General features: G+C 55.4%; 1 protein-coding gene across 4 annotated transcripts in view; it reads left to right on the top strand.

Moving 5' to 3' along the window:
• The window catches only part of LOC116954942 (high affinity cAMP-specific and IBMX-insensitive 3',5'-cyclic phosphodiesterase 8B-like), an 80,552-nt gene that overhangs the window by 19,867 nt on the left and 38,714 nt on the right, over positions 1 to 21,971 (top strand). Inside the window, exons 2-4 of one of the 4 annotated variants that reach the window (XM_076052726.1) lie at positions 1,215 to 1,460; positions 2,714 to 4,425; positions 17,596 to 17,652. In XM_076052726.1, coding sequence (XP_075908841.1) covers positions 3,979 to 4,425; positions 17,596 to 17,652 — 504 coding nt within the window. In that variant the 5' untranslated portion in view covers positions 1,215 to 1,460; positions 2,714 to 3,978. Of the gene's footprint in view, positions 1 to 1,214; positions 1,461 to 1,838; positions 4,426 to 17,595; positions 17,653 to 21,971 lie in introns of those variants that run through there. The other 3 variants (XM_076052725.1, XM_076052727.1, XM_032975795.2) reach the window with 3 other exon arrangements.

Genomic DNA, 21,971 nt, shown 5'->3' with positions numbered 1-21,971 from the left:
TCAGTATCACCATCATCATCAGCACCACCATCAACACCACCATCATCAGTATCACCATCAGCACCACCATCACCACCACCACCATCAGCACCACCATCAGCACCACCACCATCAGCACCACCATCAACACCACCATCAGCACCACCACCATCAGCACCATCATCACCACCATCATCAGCACCACCATCAGTACCACCATCAACACCACCATCAGCACCACCATCAACACCACCACCATCAGCACCACGATCAGCACCACCACCATCAACACCATCATCAGCATCACCATCAGCACCACCATCAACATCACCATCGCTACCATCATCAGCATCACCACCACCATCAGCACCATCTGCACCACCATCAGCACCACCACCATCAGCACCATCTGCACCACCATCAGCACCATCACCACTACCATCAGAACCACCATCTGCACCACCATCAGCACCACGATCAGCACCACCACCAACACCATCATCAGCATCACCATCATCAGCACCACCATCAACACCACCATCGCCAACCATCATCAGCATCACCACCACCATCAGCACCATCTGCACCACCATCAGCACCACCACCATCTGCACCACCACCATCAGCACCATCACCACCATCAGCACCATCACCACCATCTGCACCACTATCAGCACCATCTGCACCACCATCAGCACCACCACCATCACCACCACCATCTGCACCATCACCACCACCATCTGCACCACCACAACCATCACCACCATCTGCACCATCACCACCACCACCACCATCTGCAGGCCTGCGGGTGAAAGTCTCAACGCGCAGGCGGTTTGTGTGATGTCGCGTCCCCGGGTGGTTTATCCGACATTCGACCAAGGCGGCCCCTAAGAACGGCCTATAAATAACCATCTCTTTAATAACCACCTCTTTAATAACCATCTCTTTAATAACTATCTCTTTAATAACTATCTCCCCTTTCTCGATCCCCGGACGTGGGAATCGCTGTCGCCCTGCTCGCAGAGAACCCGCGGAATGTCTGTGGATTATTGAACTTCGTGGAGGCGAGGGGAATGTTGAGCGGCTTGATTCTCGCTTGGAATACCCACGCGCTCGGAGGTCCCCATATTCGAAAGGATCGAACCCCCTTACAACAACAACAAAAACACTCGCCCATCAACTGGGATCGGATCCCTTGAACCGGGGTGGCTGTGTGTGTGTTTGTGTGTGGGTAGGCGAAGAAAGAGATACGCTTTGGAGGCAAAATCCACCGGATCTGAATTGAATTTGCATTTCCTGGATCGACGTCGCATGCAAAAGGTGGCTCGAATTGAGTCCACTTGCCTTGAGACCGAATCGCCGGCGTCTGTGCCCGAACCGGGATCGGGATTAACGGGGGTCGATGCGCGCCCAGGTCGCCTGGGTGGAAGCAAGATCGAAGCGGCCGTCTTCAGGGAGCATCGAATGGCCCGGGATGTGAGGTCGGATCTTTGTGGATTCGTGACGGGAGGGAATCGGTCGGATTGGGCTCGGGAGTTAATCGGCGCGGGAGTGAATCGCGGGGATTGAATATCACGTGGCCTGTGTGCATCACGTGGCCCTGTGTGCATCACGTGGCCCTGCGTGCATCACCTGGCCTGCGTGCATCACCTGGCCTGTGACATCACGTGGCCTGTGTACATCACCTGGCCTGTGACATCACGTGGCCTGTGACATCACGTGGCCTGTGTGCATCACCTGGCCTGTGTGCATCACCTGACCTGTGTACATCACCTGACCTGTGGGCATCACCTGGCCTGTGTGCATCACCTGGCCTGTGACATCACGTGGTCTGTGTGCATCACGTGGCCTGCGTGCATCACCTGGCCTGTGTACATCACGTGGCCTGTGTGCATCACCTGGCCTGTGTGCATCACCTGGCCTGTGTGCATCACCTGGCCTGTGTGCATCACCTGGCCTGTGACATCACGTGGCCTGTGTACATCACCTGGCCTGTGACATCACCTGGCCTGTGTGCATCACGTGACCTTTGTACATCACCTGGCCTGTGTGCATCACCTGGCCTGTGTGCATCACCTGGCCTGTGACATCACCTGGCCTGTGTGCATCACGGGGTCTGTGTGCATCACCTGGCCTGTGTGCATCACCTGGCCTGTGACATCACGTGGTCTGTGTGCATCACCTGACCTGTGTACATCACCTGGCCTGTGACATCACCTGGCCTGCGTGCATCACCTGGCCTCTGTGCATCACCTGGCCTGTGTACATCACGTGGCCTGTGTGCATCACGTGGCCTGCGTGCATCACGTGGCCTGTGTACATCACGTGGCCAGTGACATCACGTGGCCTGTGTACATCACGTGGCCAGTGACATCACGTGGCCTGTGTACATCACGTGGCCAGTGACATCACGTGGCCTGTGTGCATCACCTGGCCTGCGTGCATCACCTGGCCTGTGAGTGACCCGTACCTGGACTCAAACTGGAAGTTTAATCTCGACGTGCCGATCCACTTTGGACGACCGCCGGCTCTGCTCTGGAGCTGAGCCACCGACGCACGGCCTTTGATTCGGATTCATTCACCGTCGCACAGATCAAATCGCCCGCCGTGAAGATTGCATCGGAGCCGGTTGCGCCCGGACCGCCCGGTGTGTCGAGGCGTTCCCCGTGACCCGGTCAGCTGTACGTCGTCGCTGAAACCCCGCCGCCGGAAACAGTTGGGTTTTTTTTGTTAGGAAAGACCTTCCCGACAAGAAGAGATTTCGAGACGGAGAGAGGGCAGCCTTGAATATCCACACTTCAACAGCAGTATCGGCGTCAACAGCAGTAATCAGCATCAACAGGAGCAACTGCACCAGCAGGAGCAGCAGCAGCAGCAGTATCGACAGCAGCAGCGGCAAGAATACCACCACTCACACCAAAGGCAAAGATCTTCCCCGCACCCCCCGTATAGCCTGTAACAGACTGTTGGGACAAGTGCTGTTGGCGAGCAGCACCTGCCAAGGCCGGCACTGTGGCACACGAGGGAACGGTGGTGGCCAGCACCACGCCCCGGCCGCCTTTGTCTCCCGCCACCACCGGTGCCACACCAGCAGCACCAGCGGCAGCAACGGACGCTGCGGCTCGTCCTACTTGCTCCGCCGTCTCGGTCGCACGACGTCCGCCGCCGACCGGCCACCCCCCCCCCCGCCCCCTCTCCCGCCCCCCCCAACCCCCCACCGCGTCTCCCTCGCCGCCGCCACCGCTCTGTGTCGTCGGCGAAGAGGGCGGCGAGCGGCTGGCGGCTGTCGCGACCGGACGGTGGTTAAAAAAAAAAAACATTAAATTCGCGGACAAAGTTCACGGCCGGTGACGTCGGCATCGGTGGTGTCAGCGGCACGGCCGTCATCGTCGTCGGGGGTCAACGCCTGGGCCGTCATCGCGCCGTGCCGGCGTTGGTGGCCGCGCCGCCGCGCCCACGTCGGTGTTGGCGCCGGGCGCCACTGCACGTGTCCGCGCCGGTGCCACCTCTGGTGCGAGTGCCGGCGCCGTTGCCGGGGTGAGAAGACCGGCGACGGCTTCGTCGTCGTCGTCGGTGTCGTTGGTCGTCGTCGCCGCCGTCGTCGCTTGGTGTCGTCATCCTTTCCCCAGGGGGCTAGAGGTGACCGCCGGCCGTAGTGTCCGTCCGGGGCCCGTGGACCGAGCCCCCGCGGGGCGAGGAGCGGCAGCAGACGAGGAGGGAGGCCGACGTGGAGGAGGAAGGGCGGAGAAAGGAGCGGAACAAATTAGAGGAGGAGGAGGAAGAATAAGAAGAAGAAAGGAGGAGAGGAGGAGGAGGAGAAGAGGAGAGGGGAGCAACACAAAGACGACAAAGCGGACGACGGTGGTGAAGAGGTGACGAGTAGGAGGAGGGCACTGGTGGTGGTGGTGGGCTAGCCGGTAGAGGTGCAGCCGGTAGTGGTGCAGGAGACGGAGGACGAGGAGGAGGAGGAGGACGAGGTGCGGGTGAGTCCATGGTGCCATGGGTTGCGCCCCGAGCATCCACGTGTCGCACAGCGGGGTGCTGTACTGCCGCGACTCGGACGACTCCACGTCCCCACGCGCCACGGCCACCGCCACGGCCTCCTCGCAGGCCGCGCCCTCGGCGCCCGTCGCTGCCGCCGCCCTCGCCGACGGCGCGGCCTCGCCGCCCGCGGCCGCCGCCTCGCCCGCCGGGCCGCGCGCCGTCGCGCTCGCCGGGGCCCACGCGCTGCGGGAGGCCGCCCAGGGAGCCGGGGTCGGCGCGACGGCGACGGCCGCCGCCGTCGGCGCCGCCGCCGGCGGCGGCCGCGGCGCGACGGCGACGGCAGGAGGAGGAGCAGGAGGCGACGGAGATGAAGGTGGCGGTGACGGAGGAGATTGCGGAGGAGGCGGCGGCGGGGGCGGCAGCATGGAGGCCGAAACTCAGACGAGCAGGGCGAGCGGCAAGGTGAGCGAGCCGGCGGCTGCTGCCTCTTGCTCTGGCTCGGCGAGCTCCGATCTGGGCGCGGGGTGGTCCTGACGGTGCCGTCCGTGGTCTGGCTCTGTGAGTTTCGGCGAGTTGAATTTGAAACTCGGACGAGTTTCCGGCTTCCACGGCGTCTTGTTTTGTTGTGCCACGGTCTGAGTCGTCTGGGGGTCTGAGTCGTCTGGGGGTCTGAGTCTGGGGATCTGAGCCTGGGGGTCTGAGTCTGGGGATCTGAGCCTGGGGGTCTGAGCCTGGGGGTCTGAGCCTGGGGGTCTGAGCCTGGGGGTCTGAGCCTGGGGGTCTGAGTCTGGGGGTCTTGAGTCTGGGGTCTGAGCCTGGGGGTCTGAGTCGGGGGTTGTGTGTAAGGGAGCTCTTGTTACCTTGCGGACATCGTGACGGAGTCTTGGTCTGGCTCATTGAGTGTCTGGTATTGTTAAGGTCCCTTGGTCTGGCTCATTGAGTGTCTGGTATCGTTAAGGTCCCTTGGTCTGGCTCAATGAGCTTGATAATGGCCAGTAGTCTTCTCATTGGTGATGTGCCAGCGATCTGTTAGGGTTTGAGTCGGGGTTGGGGTGAAGGTTATGAAGATATGCTGATTGGGTAGACCACCAACACAAATACCGGTGTGTACGTAGTGTGTGTGTACGTAGTGTGTGTGTGTACGTAGTGTGTGTTTAGGTACATAGTGTGTGTTTAGGTACATAGTGTGTGTGTGTACGTAGTGTGTGTGTGTATGTAGTGTGTATATGTGTACGTAGTGTGTGTACATGTAGTGTGTGTGTACGTAGTGTGTGTGTACGTAGTGTGTGTTTAGGTACATAGTGTGTGTGTGTGTACGTAGTGTGTGCACATAGTGTGTGTGTACAGTGAGGGAAAAAAGTATTTGATCCCCTCTGATTTTGTACGTTTGCCCACTGACAAAGAAATGATCAGTCTATAATTTTAATGGTAGGTTTATTTGAACAGTGAGAGACAGAATAACAACAAAACAAATCCTGAAAAACGCATGTCTAAAATGTTATAAATTGATTTGCATTTTAATGAGGGAAATAAGTATTTGACCCCTCTGCAAAACATGACTTAGTACTTGGTGGCAAAACCCTTGTTGGCAATCACAAAGGTCAGACGTTTCTTGTAGTTGGCCACCAGGTTTGCACACATCTCAGGAGGGATTTTGTCCCACTCCTCTTTGCAGATCTTCTCCAAGTTATTAAGGTTTCGAGGCTGACGTTTGGCAACTCGAACCTTCAGCTCCCTCCACAGATTTTCTATGGGATTAAGGTCTGGAGACTGGCTAGGCCACTCCAGGACCTTAATGTGCTTCTTCTTGAGCCACTCCTTTGTTGCCTTGGCCGTGTTTTGGGTTATTGTCATGCTGGAATACCCTTCCACGACCCATTTTCAATGCCCTGGCTGAGGGAAGGAGGTTCTCACCCAAGATTTGATGGTACATGGCCCCGTCCACCGTCCCTTTGATGCGGTGAAGTTGTCCTGTCCCCTTAGCAGAAAACACCCCCAAAGCATAATGTTTCCACCTCCATGTTTGACGGTGGGGATGGTGTTCTTGGGGTCATAGGCAGCATTCCTCCTCCTCCAAACTCAGCGAGTTGAGTTGATGCCAAAGAGCTCCATTTTGGTCTCATCTGACCACAACACTTTCACCCAGTTGTCCTCTGAATCATTCAGATGTTCATTGACAAACTTCAGACAGGCATGTATATGTGCTTTCTTGAGTAGGGGGACTTTGCGGGCGCTGCAAGATTTCAGTCCTTCACGGCGTAGTGTGTTACCAATTGTTTTCTTGGTGACTCTGGTCCCAGCTGCCTTGAGATCATTGACAAAATCCTCCCGTGTAGTTCTGGGCTGATTCCTCACCGTTCTCATGATCATTGCAACTCCACGAGGTGATATCTTGCATGGAGCCCCCAGGCCGAGGGAGATTGACAGTTATTTTGTGTTTCTTCCATTTGCGAATAATCGCACCAACTGTTGTCACCTTATCACCAAGCTGCTTGGCAATGGTCTTGTAGCCCATTCCAGCCTTGTGTAGGTCTACAATCTTGTCCCTGACATCCTTGGAGAGCTCTTTGGTCTTGGCCTTGGTGGAGAGTTTGGAATCTGATTGATTGCTTCCGTGGACAGGTGTCTTTTATACAGGTAACAAGCTGAGATTAGGAGCACTCCATTTAAGATTGTGCTCCTAATCTCAGCTCGTTACTTGTATAAAAGACACCTGGGAGCCAGAAAGGGGGTCAAATACTTATTTCCCTCATTAAAATGCAAATCAATTTATAACATTTTTGACATGCGTTTTTCTGGATTTTTGTTGTTGGTATTCTGTCTCTCACTGTTCAAATAAACCTACCATTAAAATGATAGACTGACCATTTTTTTGTCAGTGGGCAAACGTACAAAATCAGCAGGGGATCAATTACTTTTTTCCCTCACTGTACGTTGTGTGTGTGTGTGTACGTAGTGTGTGTGTACACGTAGTGTGTGTGCGTACGTAGTGTGTGTACGTAGTGTGTGTATGTGTACACGTAGTGTGTGTGTGTACACGTAGTGTGTGTACGTAGTGTGTGTGTGTACGTAGTGTGTGTGTGTACACGTAGTGTGTGTACGTAGTGTGTGTGTACGTAGTGTGTGTGTACACGTAGTGTGTGTACGTAGTGTGTGTGTGTACGTAGTGCGTGTTCAGGTATGTAGTGTACACAGAGTCTGTGTGCACGATTCTACTACGAACCCCGCCGCTCACGGCCAACACCGGTGACGGTTATCTGAACTGGTCCTCAAATGAGTGCCTGGTGCGATGTGTGAACATCGCCACTGGGGAGACAAAGGCGGCCGGGTGTGGTGCTGGCCACCCCCACTTCCGTATCGGCCTTCATAGGTGCCCGCTAACAGCATTTGCCCTGACACTCTGTTAATGCGAGATGTTAGCTCCCTCGCCTGGTATGCAGGAGGGCGTGGGTTCGATCCTGACCCCGACGCCTGCTGTACAGGGGCGGAGCCAGGGGGATGACAGGGTAGACAATTGTCACCCCCGACAAAAAAAAATAAAAAAAATCTAAAATCTGAAACATTCTGCGTATAATTGTACGACACTCGGTCTGGCGGACTCCGTGCAACTGCGTTGTCAGAGTGTGTCGCCAACCGGTGGCGTCTACTAGTTCAACAAGCCTGACTCTCTAATCATTCTTGAAATTAAAATTTGTTGAATGTCACCCCGGGCTGAAAATCCTGGCTCCGCCCCTGCTGCTGTATATTAGGAGTTTGCGTGTCTCTCTCTCCCTCCCTCCCTCCCTGTGGTGTCGTGGATTTTTCTCCGGGTCCTCCGGTTTTTCCCCTCCGCATTGAGAATCGACGTCAGGCGAGTTATTTGGCTGCTGTAAGTTTCCACCGTGACGATGATGATGCCACTTCGTTGAGCTATCGATTGTGATTGGCCAGGTCGCTTCTGAAATAGAGCTATACAGCTCAGTGGATCTTAGCTGGTGAAATTAAAAAAAAAATGTTAAAATGAGCTAGTGAGGTATAGTGTGGGGGAGCGGTGGCAGAGCGGTTAGCACGCCGCGCTCCGACCCCGTCGGCCCGAGTTGGATTCCCGCTGCCGGCCGACACCGGTGACGATGACCTGAACCGGTCCTGAGCCTCGTCGTCAAATAAGTAGAGCACCCGGTGCGCTGTGGAAACGTCGATACTGGTGCTGGCACAAACCCACCCCTTGGTGTGCCGTGCCGGCCGTAATCGGTACTGCTCAATCACAGCACTTGCCCCCGCCCCCCCCAACCCGAATGGGGGTGGGGTAAAGCGTGGGTAATCTCACCTCTCTGCGGTGGGGGGGGGGGGTGCCCGTGAGCGAGCAAGTTGCAGGGCTGCTCCTTTGCCTCGTCAATGGGTTTGTGTGTGGTGGGTTTTGTGCGTGTGTGGTGGGTTTTGTGCGTGTGTGGTGGGTTTTGTGCGCGTGTGGTGGGTTTTGTGCGTGTGTGGTGGGTTTTGTGCGTGTGTGGTGGGTTTTGTGCGTGTGTGGTGGGTTTTGTGCGTCTGTGGTGGGTTTTGTGCGTGTGTGGTGGGTTTTGTGTGTGTGTGGTGGGTTTTGTGCGTGTGTGGTGGGTTTTGTGCGTGTGTGCGTGCGTTCGTCCCCCGTCCCGTGCCATTGTTAGAGGCTGGCAGCTGCGTTATTCCACCCACCCAGAGGCCGCGGGGTCACGCGTCACTCGCCCCGGCCGGCCGGCCAGCCTGTCAGCCCCCCGCTCTCCCATCTCTCGGTGTCCCTCCAACCTCCCGTCCACCACCACCCCCTCACCCACCCCACCGTAACCCCCGTTACCCCCCCCCCCATCCACCGCCTCCCACTCCACCTCCCCTCTGTCAACTGAAGTCAAAGGGATCCTTTTAAAGTGACCCCCCTTTAGTCGTGGCGGGGGGTCCTAGGTAGCTCCCTGCTAAGGCCACGGGGCCTTGTGGTGGTCGGCGGCGGTGGTGATGGCGGCGAGGCGGTCGGCGGTGCCCCTTTCATCTCGCTCCCCGTGCCCTTTGTATCGCGGGCTTGTTTGTCTATTTATTTTCCTCTCTTAAACCCGCGCTTTATTCAATAATCTCCCGTGCCCTTTTATTTTGACGCTTGAACGCGACCCCGGGGATTTCGGAGGGCCTCGGCGGGTTTTGGCGGAGCGCGAGTTTGAAACCTTGCCCGCACAAGGTGAGAGACAAAGGCGGCCGGGCTGTGGCGCTGGCCCCCCCCCCCCCACCTCGCCCCCCCCTTTTTAGCGAGCACCTACGAAGGCCGGAACGGCGTACGAGGGGGTGACTTCCTTAACAGCCAGCACCACGCCCGGCCGCCTTTGTCTCCGATGTTTACACATCGCACCCCTGGGTACTCATTCGAGGCGGAGTCGACCTAGGGGAGGCCCAGGACTGGGGAAAACAAAGGTGGCCGGGCGTGGTACCAGCCACCCACCCACTCGTGTTCCATATCGGCCTTCATAGGTGCTGCTCGCTGACAGCACTTGCCCTTACAGTCCATGAAGCTTAACTTGGGGATCTTCGTCTCTTATATACAGCGTGATTATACAAATCCAGATTTAGATTGGTGGTCTCACGATCCGTGTGATCGCTGCTGACTCCCGCTTGTGGTTAAATTGGCTCCAGCCCTCCCCTAGGTTGACTCAGACTAAAAATGCCTTCTTGTTTTAATGCGTGATGTGGTGTACATCACTCGGGTTGAGATAGAGGAGGCTGGCCACACCACTACCGTCAGAGACAAAGATTCCCCGTATAGTCAGATTGTTGGGGAAAGTGCTTGTTAGTGAGTAGCACCTGTGAAGGCCGGCAGCACCACCAATACCACCACCCCAGCATCATGTGGCCGGCAAAGCCAAACGTTTGATTTTGTTCAGATCTCAGAAGCTAAGCTAGGTGAAGCCTAGTTAGTTACTCAGGTTTGAGATCATCAGTGTATACCAGGCGTTATAGATTTACACTGCCAGGTAGACAGGAGAGGGGCAGTACACAAATAGATTTTTAAATATATATTTATTTATTTTTGTCAATTAGCCCATGGGTTTTCCACACCAATATCCAGCAGCATTTTTTTGTGTCTGAGCAAATTCTCGGACCGGCTTCGACATTCTGGCTCTCATCAGCAGGCTTGTAGGTTCGAAGCCGGTCGAGGGTTCGTTCGCTCGAAATAATGCTTCCAGATCAAATTGGTCTGCTCGGCCGATTTTTCCGTGGACTCAATGAAGGAAATGTTTTACGTTCGCGTGGAGACAGGGCAGGAGTTCAGCTCATGTTTACTTTTTACCCACAATGGCCCTGCGGTGGCACTATTCGCCCGCTCGGAGGCTCGCGGTTCGGCTCCCGGCGGGCCGCCCTGGTTAATACCGCATTCGTTTGTGTGTGTTTTAAGAATAGGGTCCAGAAAAAACAACAGTCTACTTCCTCATGGTGCCGGATGGCAACGTTGTGGTGGGCAGTGCCGTGGGGAGAGGGCCAATTTAGATTGGCCTTTCCCTTCATGGCGTTTGTAACCACAAAAGCGGCCAAATGGGGGCTCTGGACAGGTGCGAGGGGCTGGTAACCCCTCCACCTTAAATTTACTACCACTAAACTACGAGGTAAAACATTTATTAAGCTTGTGCCGGAGGCCCCGGGGGGTACAGGCGTCTATGATGTCTCCTGGTCAAACCCCTTTTGGCGGAGCCAGGAGACTGAATCCTTACCCATGGGGCTCCTCCAGAAACAACAAAAAGCCACTGGATGGCCACGTGGAATGTTCGAACGCTCACTGCGGAGGAGAAGCTGCCACTCCTCTGGTATTCAGGAGGTCCGGTGGACCGCCATGAGGTGTGGACAGTCCTCTTCTCAGAGCAGGAGACAACAGGGAGTGGCTCTTCTGAACCAAGAAATTAAGGGGCCGTGGGAGCGTGGCGGTGAGGTGTGGGAAGCTGTAAGCCCCAGGCTACTTTGGACTCGCCTTCCCATCAACCAGAGGCGAGGAGTGGTGGTCATGGTTGCTTATGCCCCCACTGAAGACAAACATCCGTGGAGGAATGCAGGTAAGGTCGATGAGTCAGATGCCTTCTATGACCCCCTATCACAGGTGCTGGCTAAAGTGGCCCCTCGGGACAGAGTCATCTTGTTGGTGACTTCAATGCCTGAGTTGGTCATGATGCTAGCATCTGGTTTGGAGTGATTGGAAGACATGGGTCAGATCAGCTCAATAATAACGGTAGGAGCCTGCTTGATTTTTGTGCAGCCCATGGGCTTTTAATTACCAACATGCTGTTCCGGTATCGGCGCATCCACACAACATCATGGATGCATGCCAGGTCCAAGCAAGAACATCTGCTGGACAACATAGTAACGGAACAGCGGATGCGGGCCCATGTCCTTGACACCAGGACCTACCGTGGAGCTGATCTGCCCACTGACCATCCACTTGTCATCTCTAAGATACGCCTGCCATTCTTCCACTCCGGTGGTGGGTGTACAACCAGGACCCCATTCAAACCCATAGTGGCATGGCCTCAGCTAGCTGATGAAAGTTGCAAGCAAGAATGTAATCATCGCTTGCGGCTGCGGTTGGCATCGTCCCCCACTCCTGATGTCGAGGGCAAATGGGCAAGGTTTAGGACTGTGGCTCATGCAGCTGCAATGGATGCTTTGGGTACATGGTCCAGACCTCCTCAGAGACCCTGGCTGACAGAGGAGGTGTTCAGGCTGGCAGAGAAAAAGCGACAGGTCCACTCTGATTGCCAACAGCATTTACGTCAGAGAATGAGGAGGCTTACCACAGCCTTCGCTCGGAGGTTCGGAGAGCCGTGAGGCGCTACAAGGATGGTTGGTGGTCGCGGGTTGCTGAGGAGATGGAGTTTGCCTCAATGGCCCGTGATCACAAATCGCACTTTAGTTCCATCAAAAAGTAACCTGCAGCGCCACACCTATTACCATCATTAGGGGAAAGAATGGTTTGCAGATTTTTTGAGCATTTTTGTGAGGTTCTGGGGGAGGGGAAATCCCTCAGCCTGGAAAACATTGTGGGAAAAAGTGAGGATGACCCTGCTGAGGCTGCGGTGCCTCAAATATTGGAAGAAGTCACCCCCTGTGAGTGGCTGGCTGAGGTGCCATCTGTTGAGGAAGTACTGAAGGCGATCCGGAGTCTGAGACCAGGAAAGGCAGCGGGCAGAGATGATCTCCCAAGCGAAATGCTGAGGGAGGTTGGCGTTTGTGCACAGACTGCTCTACATCACATACCAACAGTCTGGACCACTGTATGGGTTCCGCAAGATTGGAAGGATGCCCTGGTGGTCCCCGTTTAAGAAAGGGGACCGCACTGACTGTAACAACTACAGGGGCATCTCACGCCTCAGTGTGCCGGGAAAGGTCCTGGCAAGGATTATTCAACATAGCTTGCCAGGCACGCTGAGGAGAGGCTTGCGGAGCCCCAATGTGGTTTCAGGAAAGGGCGGTCCTGCACAGATGCCACATTTTCTGTCCGTCTGCTACAGCAGAGATGTAGAGTTTATTGACCTGGTCAAGGCCTATGATACCATCAGTAGGCCTGGGCTCGGGGTTGTTTTTCATGCTTTCGGAGTCCCTGACCCACTGCTCACGATCATTAAGGACCTTCATGATGGTGAACAGGCCCGGTTAAAACTACGTGGCCAGGAGTCGGAGCCATTCAGAATGGAGAGTTTCCCATACCTGGGCAGTGTGCTCATGACCGGCTCTGGTTTGACAGCAGAGGTCTCACTCCGAATAAGTCGAGCAGTATTATCTTTTCATCGATTACGTAACACTATGTTTAAGCTACCTGGTCTGTCGCTCCACACGAAGCTTCAGGTTTTCTCGGCGACAGTCATTCCCTCCCTTCTCTACACTTGCTAAATGTGGACCCCTGTAATGGAACATCTTCGCCGGTTAGAAATATTTAGGCTCGCCTGCCTACGATTCATCCTGGGTTTAATCAGGCTGGATTGTGTAAGGAGCTCACATATCCTTGAAAGATCTGGACAACGTCCCATTGGTGAGCTCCGGCAGGCAAGGCTGCTTTGGCTGCGTCATGTAGCTCGATGCCCAGCCACCGCATGCCGAAACAGCTCTTGTTCGGCCGGATCAAGGGGGCTAAACGGGTGCGGCACGGGCTAGAGAAGAGATGGAGTGATCTGGTACAGGAGGATGTGGAGCAGAGTGGACTTGCCGATGACTGGTACCAGCGGTGTCAAGATCAGCCTCTGTGGAGGAGGCTCGTGAAGGACGCTACTGGGCAGTTTTGAGGCAGTCGCCCTCCAACAACAACGGAGGGCGGAGGAGCGACGCTCACAACAATGAGCGGAGTGCCGGGTGGCTAAAGCACAGCAAGTTGGCACAGTAAGGGGCACAGGTGGTGCATCAGCCAGTCATCTCAGTCATCTCAGTCAGTCGACCTGTGGCACCTGGGTCTGCTCCGTGACCTCCTGCCAGCGGGCGTTCGACACTTCACGTGGCCTCAACGTGCACATGGCCTGGCACAAGCGTCGTGCTGACGTTACCGCCACTTAGTGGCGAATGGCGGTTGTTGTGTTGTTGTTTAAGGATAGTGACTGATGCTACCGCACGCAGCAATGCTATCCCCCCCATAGTGGACACTTGGAGATCCCCTCACGTTAATTCGCAAGAGTAGGCCGTGGTGCCTCCACCGGCGTCACGCTCAGGATTTCCCAGATGGAAAAATATCTGAATATTACTCGATTGGGATTATAAACTAAAACTAAACTTTTTATTTTACCAAGTAATGCCCACTGAGCTACGTAGCTCTTTTTCAGAAGCGACCTGGCTATCACAAATGATAGCCCAATGAAGTGGCTTATCACGTGGACATTTAACGCGGCCAAATACTCGAAACATGTGATGTTGATTCTAGATGTGGAGGGAAAAGCCAGAGGACCCGGTAATAAACCCAAGTGACTACGGGGAGAACTCCAAATATACAGCAGGTGTGAGGGTCGGGATCGAACCACTACCTCCTGTATACCAGGTGGGGGAGTTAACATCTCCCAGCCACCAAGCCTTACTAAATTGGCTGTGTCGGGTGGTGGCGGGTTTCACAACACATTCATATTTACACGATCTAACCCAATAAAAAACCTGTTATGTTCCGTTTACGTGACAAGCCCGTACTAATGGGCTGTGCCGGGTGTTGGCGGGTTTCACGACACATTTATATTTATGCTCTCTCTAACCCCCAAAAAAACCTCCATTTTGAATTAAACGTCCTCTTCTCGCGACGCGATGCCTGGGATTTGCGCGGCTGGGATTGAAAGCGAAAGCAAACAATAACAAAAAATCACAGTTCGTGAATAATTCAAGGATGCGCGATGCTGCCTTCACGAGTTGCTGATGTCAGTCGGTAATTTGCCACTGCTGGGCAAAAGTCTTTTTTTCTGTTCCTCAGCCCATTTTCCACTGCCACATGCAAAACCGTACCAGCGCAGGGCCCTCAAAGTACTGGTAGTTTTTTTCTCCCACTGGCACATCCAAACCGTGCCAGTGCAGGGCTCTCACAGCACTAGTAGTTTTTCCACTGGCACATCCAAACCATGCCCAGTGCAGGGCTCTCACAGTACTGGTAGTTTTTTCCACTGGCACATCCAAACCGTGCCAGCGCAGGGCTCTCACAGCACTGGTAGTTTTTCCACTGGCACATCCGAACGATGCCAGTGCAGGCAGGGCTCTCACCGTACTGGTGTTATTTTTCCTTCCACTGGCCGTTTGCCAAGCCGAGTCAGACCCAATCCGTGACACACACACAAGACATCCGAATCCGGCTCTGATTTCCAAGCAGGGCCAGGGGGTGGGGCTGATGACACATTCGGTTGCGTTGCGACGTTGGAACGCAACGCGCGACTCCACGCAATCGTCTGCGCAATCGTCTGCCGATCATCTTCACCTGTCCGTTATCACGTGCGACGTCGGTTGACACGGCTTTTTCCGCAGCCGGGGACAAAAGACAAAAAAACCAACGAACAACGACGGCACGGCTCAGTTGTGCAGTGGAAAAATAAATGTGCGGCCTGTTCCTGCCCAGTCACGACCTCCGAACTCTGCGACCTCGTCCCGCTGCCGTCGCCATCACCACCTGCTCCGTTTCCTTTCTCTCGGTCGCGACTCCCTCGACGGCTTCATCTCCCTCCCTCTCTCTCGCTCTCTCCTCGTCGGTGGTTGTCGTGACGCGTCCCGCCCCCAATTTCTGCCCGATTTCCCTCTGCCAATTCCTCTGTGTGTCCTTAACGAGCCTCCTCGGTGGAAAATGGCGTGATTTAATTAGCGCAAATATTTACGCTGCGGGCCGGTCTCTCGCTGGACCCGCCCGAGGCTCTGTCTGCGCGCGCGTGTGTGTGCACGCGTGTGTGTGCGCGTGTGTGCGCGCGCGTGTGTGCGCGCGTGTGTGCACGCGCGTGTGTGTGCGCGTGTGTGCGCGCGTCTGTAAGCCGCCCTTAGGGAGACAGTGCTGTCCACCGTGTCTGTCTGTGTGTGTGTGCGCGTGTGGATAGGGTTTAAAGGGAGCGGCGGCGCTACAAACCCAGCGACCCAAATTCAATTCCCGCTCACGGCTAACACCGGTGACGAATATCTGAACCTGTCCTGGGCCTCCCCTAGGTCGACTCAGCCCCCAAATGAGCACCTCGTGCGGTGCGTAAAAAAATCATCGCCGCTGGGGAGACAAAGGCGGCCGGGCGTGGCATAGGCCACCCGACGCCCCTTGTGTGGCGTGCCGGACTTCATAGGCGCTACTTGCTGACATCACTGGCGCCAAACGGTCTGTTCAGGCTACACGGGGGGGGATCTTTGGATCAGGTTGCCACCTGTGTCCTGGCTTTCCCAGGATCGTCGTCTCGTTGACGCGGGGCAGCGGCTGTCCGGACAAACGCCCTTAAGTCTTTCCAAGACATTGAACACTAACGCCCTCGGATTTTTTCGTTGTGTGACGATATTAATAATAATAACACGACACTGGGGAACAACGACGGCACGTTCCGTTCGCTATTCAGCGGTCGCCGGTTCAACCTCCCGGCGCGGCAGTTGAAAGCAAAGTTTATTAAATCTCCCCCCCCCCACCCAACCCACACCACCACCGGTGGGGTAAAAAGGGGATAACCCACCGCCTCTTCCTGGACGCCTGGGCCAGCGCGGAAGATTAGGCCAAATACCCTCTCGGAGATGGGGTTTCCTCTCTGGTTGAGCGGTGAGCGTCCCAGCCGGCCGAGCGGCGAGGCGTCTTTAAGAAAAGGGAGGATGATAGCGTCACACCGCCCGTGGCGGTTGTCTCCGACCGTACTTCACCGCACCCGGGCAGCGCGTGTCGCTGGTGAAGCCGCGGCGGGCAGGCGGGCCGGAGGGTTTGTGAGCAATGCACGGTGTCGCTCGTAGCTGGTGTTGGGCCGTGGCCAGGCATCGAGCTCGGTGACTGGCCCGGTGACCCGGTGACCCAGTCGCTGGGCTAGCCACCACTCCCTCTAATGATAACAACAAGAGGCGTTGACGATGACGACAACAACAACGAGCTGTATTTAAATCACTCTGGGGGTGGTGAGTGCACCATGCGCTCGAGTGGTGAGCGGCTCTTCTGGTTTAGTGGCGAGTGTTTTAGCTTGTTAAGTGATGTATCTGGTCGAGCGGTGGGTGATGATGTGTCTGGTCGAGCGGTGAGTGATGTGTCTGGTCGAGCGGTGAGTGATGTGTCTGGTCGAGCGGTGAGTGATGTATCTGGTCGAGCGGTGAATGGTTTATCTGGTTGAGCGGTGAGTGATGTATCTGGTCAAGCGGTGAGTGATGTATCTGGTCGAGCGGTGAATGATGTACAGTGAGGGAAAAAAGTATTTGATCCTCTGCTGATTTTGTACGTTTGCCCACTGACAAAGAAATAATCAGTCTATAATTTTAATGGTAGGTTTATTTGAACAGTGAGCGACAGAATAACAACAAAAAAACATGAGGAAAAACGCATATCAAAAATGTTATAAATTGATTTGCATTTTAATGAGGGAAATAAGTATTTGACCCCCTCTCAATCAGAAAGATTTCTGGCTCCCAGCTGTCTTTTATACAGGTAATGAGCTGAGATTAGGAGCACACTCTTAAAGGGAGTGCTCCTAATCTCAGCTTGTTACCTGTAAAAAAGACACCTGTCCACAGAAGCAATCAATCAGATTCCAAACTCTCCACCTGCCTGCAGAACGTCACGTGGCCCGCGATGGCCTCGCGCCCGTGAGGACGGCACGGCCACCGAACGCGCGCGTGAACTTGCCGGCGCCGGGTTGAGGCGGCGCTGTAACTGTGGGGCATGTGGCGATCATTCTCGGTCCCAAGCAGCCGAGATCGACTCCTGGTTGTGCCGCGCCAACCCCCCACCCACCCCCCCCCCACCCCCTCTAGGTCGACTCAGCCGAAACTGAGCCGTGGCAACGAATGTGTGCGCGGGCATGAATCGGCGCGGCGAGCGGGGTGAAGGAGGAGCGGGCGACCGGGCCCGTGGGCGCGGCGCTCGCCTTCTCGATGGCGAGCGAGCGTGCGAGCGTGCGTGCGTGCATGGCTCGCCGGCCTCACTAGGTGCCCGCAAACGCCACCCGCATCCACAGTGCACCTGTGTCTTCTCTCGTCTGCGTGCAGGCCTCGGCAAAGGAGGTGTCGTTTGGACCGATCCGACTGCTGCAGGATCCGATTCAGGTGGGACGGGGCATTTGCGTGCGTGCGTCTGCGTCGGTGGGGAGCGGCGGCGCAGCGGTTAGCGCACTGCGCCTCGAACCCGGCACTGCGATCCGCGAGCCCGGCGACCCGAGTTCGATTCCCGCTCGCGACCAACGATGACTCGGTCTTAAATGAGTACCAGGTACGATCAGCACTTGGGATACAAAGGCAGCCGGGCGTGGGGCTGGCAACCCACCCTCTCATGCGCCATGCCGGCCTTCATGTGGGTGCTGCTCGCTAGCAGCACTTGTCTCATAATTCTCTTAAGGCTATATGCGGGGGATCTTTGCCTCTGCGTGTCTGTGGAGTGTAATATCTGAGATCGGAGAGATGTGGGCAGGAGATGGAGCTGCAGAGAGCTGAGAGAAGGGAGATGCAGATGAAAGAGATGCCGTGAGGTCCGGGAGAATGCAGACCGGCGCTGCATAGATGGCGGCGATTAATCGGTTTGTTTACATTAATTATCTCGTCCGTGGTTAGTTGGATTTTCAATTCGGGGCTTAGTATTGTTGCATCTCTCCCTCTGTCCGTTGTTTTTTTTATATCATGAATTTGGGGGGCCACCCCCTTTGAGCTCGTTGGGCTTTGCCCCCCCCTTCCCCGCCCCCTCCCCTTTGCTCTCCCCACCTGTCGTGGTCCACTGAGCGTTCACTAGTTTGTTTAGTTAGTTAGTTGTTTTATTTAGTTGATTTTATCCAGTTTTTTATTTAGTTCGTTAGTTATGTTTTGTGTAGTTCATTTTACGTAGTCGATTTCGGTGAGCTCGTGAGCGCTTCCCCCTCGGCTTATTGAGGATTTTGAGCCAGGTGGCCAGGATTGGGCGAAGAGCGAAACGCGGCGGCCGACTTCGTGACGACGAAACTGACGGGCAGCACGGGCTAAAGTGTAGCGAGCCGCGCATTAAAAGCAACGATGAGATGCAAGCGCATCACTCGCCTGTGCCCCTTCGCCGGCTCCCCGTCCGTACCTCCCCCCCTCCGCTCCGTATTGATTTTAAGATTTTGTTAGGCTGGCATCCAAGGCCTTAAATGGACTCGCTCCTCCCCCTATGTTCATGGCCTCCTTCAGCCACGTATATTCCATCAAGTGTCATTAAGATCCTCCGATTGTGCACCGCTCACTGTCCCCACGGTCTCTGGGCTCTACACACTCGGGGCGGTGATGGCGCCTTTGCAACTGCGGCACCGAAACTATAACTCTCCTTCCCCCTTCGAGGTCAGGGGACTTCCGAGACACTTGGCAATTCTTCAAATCTCGACTAAAAATCGCATCTGTTTTAAAATAGCTTTCTCTCGCTTGAGTTCTTTTCAACCGCCTTCCTCACGTCTTGTTGTTCTTCTTTCCTGAGTTGACGTGAAACTATTTCCCGCACTTTCGATGCATAGCGACCCTGAGAACGATTGTTTAAGGGCACTTTATAAATATAAATTATTATTATTATTACAGAGACAAACAACATTATATAGACTGCTAGCTTTACTAATACACGGCTTCGCCCGGAACTTAGATTCTTGTCTTGGATTAATACACTGCCTACGCGGAGGGTTGGGGGGGGATGCGTGACGTCAGCAGGCACACTGCGTGACGCTGCCGCGTGCGGGTGACATCACAGATGTGACGTCACCGCTCACTTGCCGTGGAAAATATATCCATTATTTCCCCCCCCCCCCCGCCCAAAATACAAAAGTCTATTTTTATACTTTTTGTATTGTGTACAGTCTGGAAGCTACCCACAAGCCAAATTTTAAGTTTGTTGCATGTCGGGAAGTATGCTAGACATTTCGAACAGACACACACATTCACAAATTTCCCTTTTATCTATATAGATTGAAAGGAATGAAACTTCATTGCCAGTACCAAAATATGAGAATACATTTTTCCCCTTTTTTCTGGCAACAAAACAGTTGTGTTAAGATGTTAAAACACCAAACTGAAACCTATTGCAAGAGGAATCACGTCTGCATTCACCACAATACTTGTGGTCAGAATGCAAACAAAAAAAAACACACTCTGATAATATATGTGGCATTGTCTTTGTAACTGATTGGCCCACACCAGAGACAGCTTTCTTTTGAGCCTCGTCTCACAACGGTGTTAGACCAGAGGAACGCCTCTGGTCTAACACACCTTGCCACCTTGGCGTCCCAAGTACAGCACATTGATCTGGGCGAGGGCTGCCTAACAAAAAAAAAAAAATTCCCTTGGGGTGATTACATTTTTTTTTATTTGGACCATATAAAATTTCGCGAATGAACGGGACAGAGCTCCTGCGGAAGAACGACGGAGGTAGCACTTGCACAACTGGCGGTGGAACTGACGCACGATCGTCCCCTCGGCGGAGAATTCGAGGGGGCCGTGTTTACGCGTTGGGTTAAAAAAAAAATAATGATGCCGCTTTTGTTTTTATTATTTCTTGTCTATATATAAAAAAAAGTGGTGTCCGTGGTCACGGGAAGTGGCCTTCTCCCGGTTGTTTACAGGAGAGAGGAGGCGCGCACGCTCTCGCTCGCACGTACACCAGCACGCGACCGCCTCCGCGTGCGCGCCCTAGCAGGCGCCCGCGGTTCGATGCCCGCGCGCCGAACCGCACGCGTGCGTACAACAACAACAACAAACAGCAGCGACAACAACAACAACAACATTAAACAAACAGCGGCGACAACAACAACCGCCGCTCGGCCGCGTTTCGCCGCCGAGCGGCGTGTTTGGCGTCACCACGGCGCTTGTGCCAGGCTAGGTGCACGTTGAGGGCGTCGCGCTAAGTGGGGGAGGCTCTCTGCGCTGGCAGGAGGCCGCGGGGCCGACCCAGGTGTTACGAATTAAATTACGTGCCAGGCTAGGTGCACGTTGAGTCCGTCGCGCGAAGTTGGGGAGGCTCTCTGCGCTGGCAGGAGGTCGCGGGTCGGACCCAGGTGTTACGGATCAACTGGACTGAGATGGTTGGCAGATGCGCCACCTGTGCTACACACTGTGTCAACAGGCTGGCACAGTTGGCATACGCGCGTGCGTGTACAAACACACACACACCAACAATAACAAAGCTGCCGTTCGCCACGGAGTGGCTGGAACGTCACCATGACCTTTGTGAGTTCGGGAAGGCTCGCTGCTGGCAGGAGGTCACGGGACAGACTCAGGTGCCATGGTGTTGGCCGACTGAGATGACCGGCAGAGGCACCAGCTGTGCCGGCACTCCCCCCCCCCCCCCCCCCCATTACAGTGCCACCTCGCTGCGTTTTATCCGCCCGGCGCTCCGCCCGTTGTTGTGAGCGTCGCCCTTCTGTGCCCCTCCGCTGTTGATGCTCTCATCTCTCCTCACTGTCAGGAGCCAGGTCTCCGTCACGAGCGGGCTCTTCAGCTTCGGTGCTTGGCACCGTTATATTCATGGGGGGCGCCTCCCAGTCTATCTTGCTCGAGGGTGCTGTGGTGCTGTGGTGTAGCGGTGGAGCTCGGCAAGGTGAAATAAAGGAGGCCCACGTGGTGTGTGCGTTGCTCCCGGGGGGGGGGGGGCACTGTGGATCCTCCTTCGGGTTCCTGTCAGGCACGGTTAAATCAAGGATGCCGTCGGGGGCGGAGGCGGAGGAGGGGAGACCACCACCCCCTATTGGGGGTTCGGCACTGTTTACGTTTGTAACGGTGGGGGGGGGGGAGGGGGGTTATTAAAGGAAGACTGCACCGGACCGAAATGAAGGGACGCCACGTGGTGTCCACTGCACCCCCCCCCCCCCCCACGTGCTCCAGTGCTGGGGTTAAGTAAAGGGGGCGCTCCCTCGTGGTGTCTCCGCTGCGAGGCGGGGGAGCGTCCCCACCCTGTCGGCTGGACAGGAACCCAATGATATTTATTCCCCAGGCAGTGAAGTCGGTCAGCCAGCCGGGACAGCTGCCACTCGGCTGGTCAGTCATTTGCGCAGTCGGGTCAGTCGGATTGGTTACCATGCGAGCCAGTCAATAGGAGATGGTGCGGCGGGGGGGGGGGGGGGCGCATGGGGTCAAAGGTCACGAGCCGCACGCGTTCGGTGTTTGTTGTGCCGTTGCCATGGCGGTGACCGGGCCGGGTGTAGGGGGAGGACGCAGGAAGACACACGGGGTGGAGGGGACACGAGGAGAAGGGCGCTGGGGTGTGCGTGCGTGTGTGCGTGTGTGTGTGGGGAGCGGTGTTGTAGCGGTTAGCGCGCTGCGCTATGAATCCGGCGACACGGGTTCGATTCCCGCTTACAGCCAAACAGCCAGTGACGATTTATCTGAACCGGTCCTGGGCCCTCCCTAGGTAGACTCAGCCTCAAATGAGTACCTGCTGCGGT

The sequence above is a fragment of the Petromyzon marinus genome, chromosome 57 (genome assembly GCF_048934315.1).
Source record: "Petromyzon marinus isolate PM22_M1 ecotype Great Lakes invasive population chromosome 57, UKy_Petmar_22M1.pri1.0, whole genome shotgun sequence".
In the NCBI taxonomy this organism is placed as follows: Eukaryota; Metazoa; Chordata; class Hyperoartia; order Petromyzontiformes; family Petromyzontidae; genus Petromyzon; species Petromyzon marinus.
This window is presented reverse-complemented; position numbering and strand designations above follow the sequence as displayed.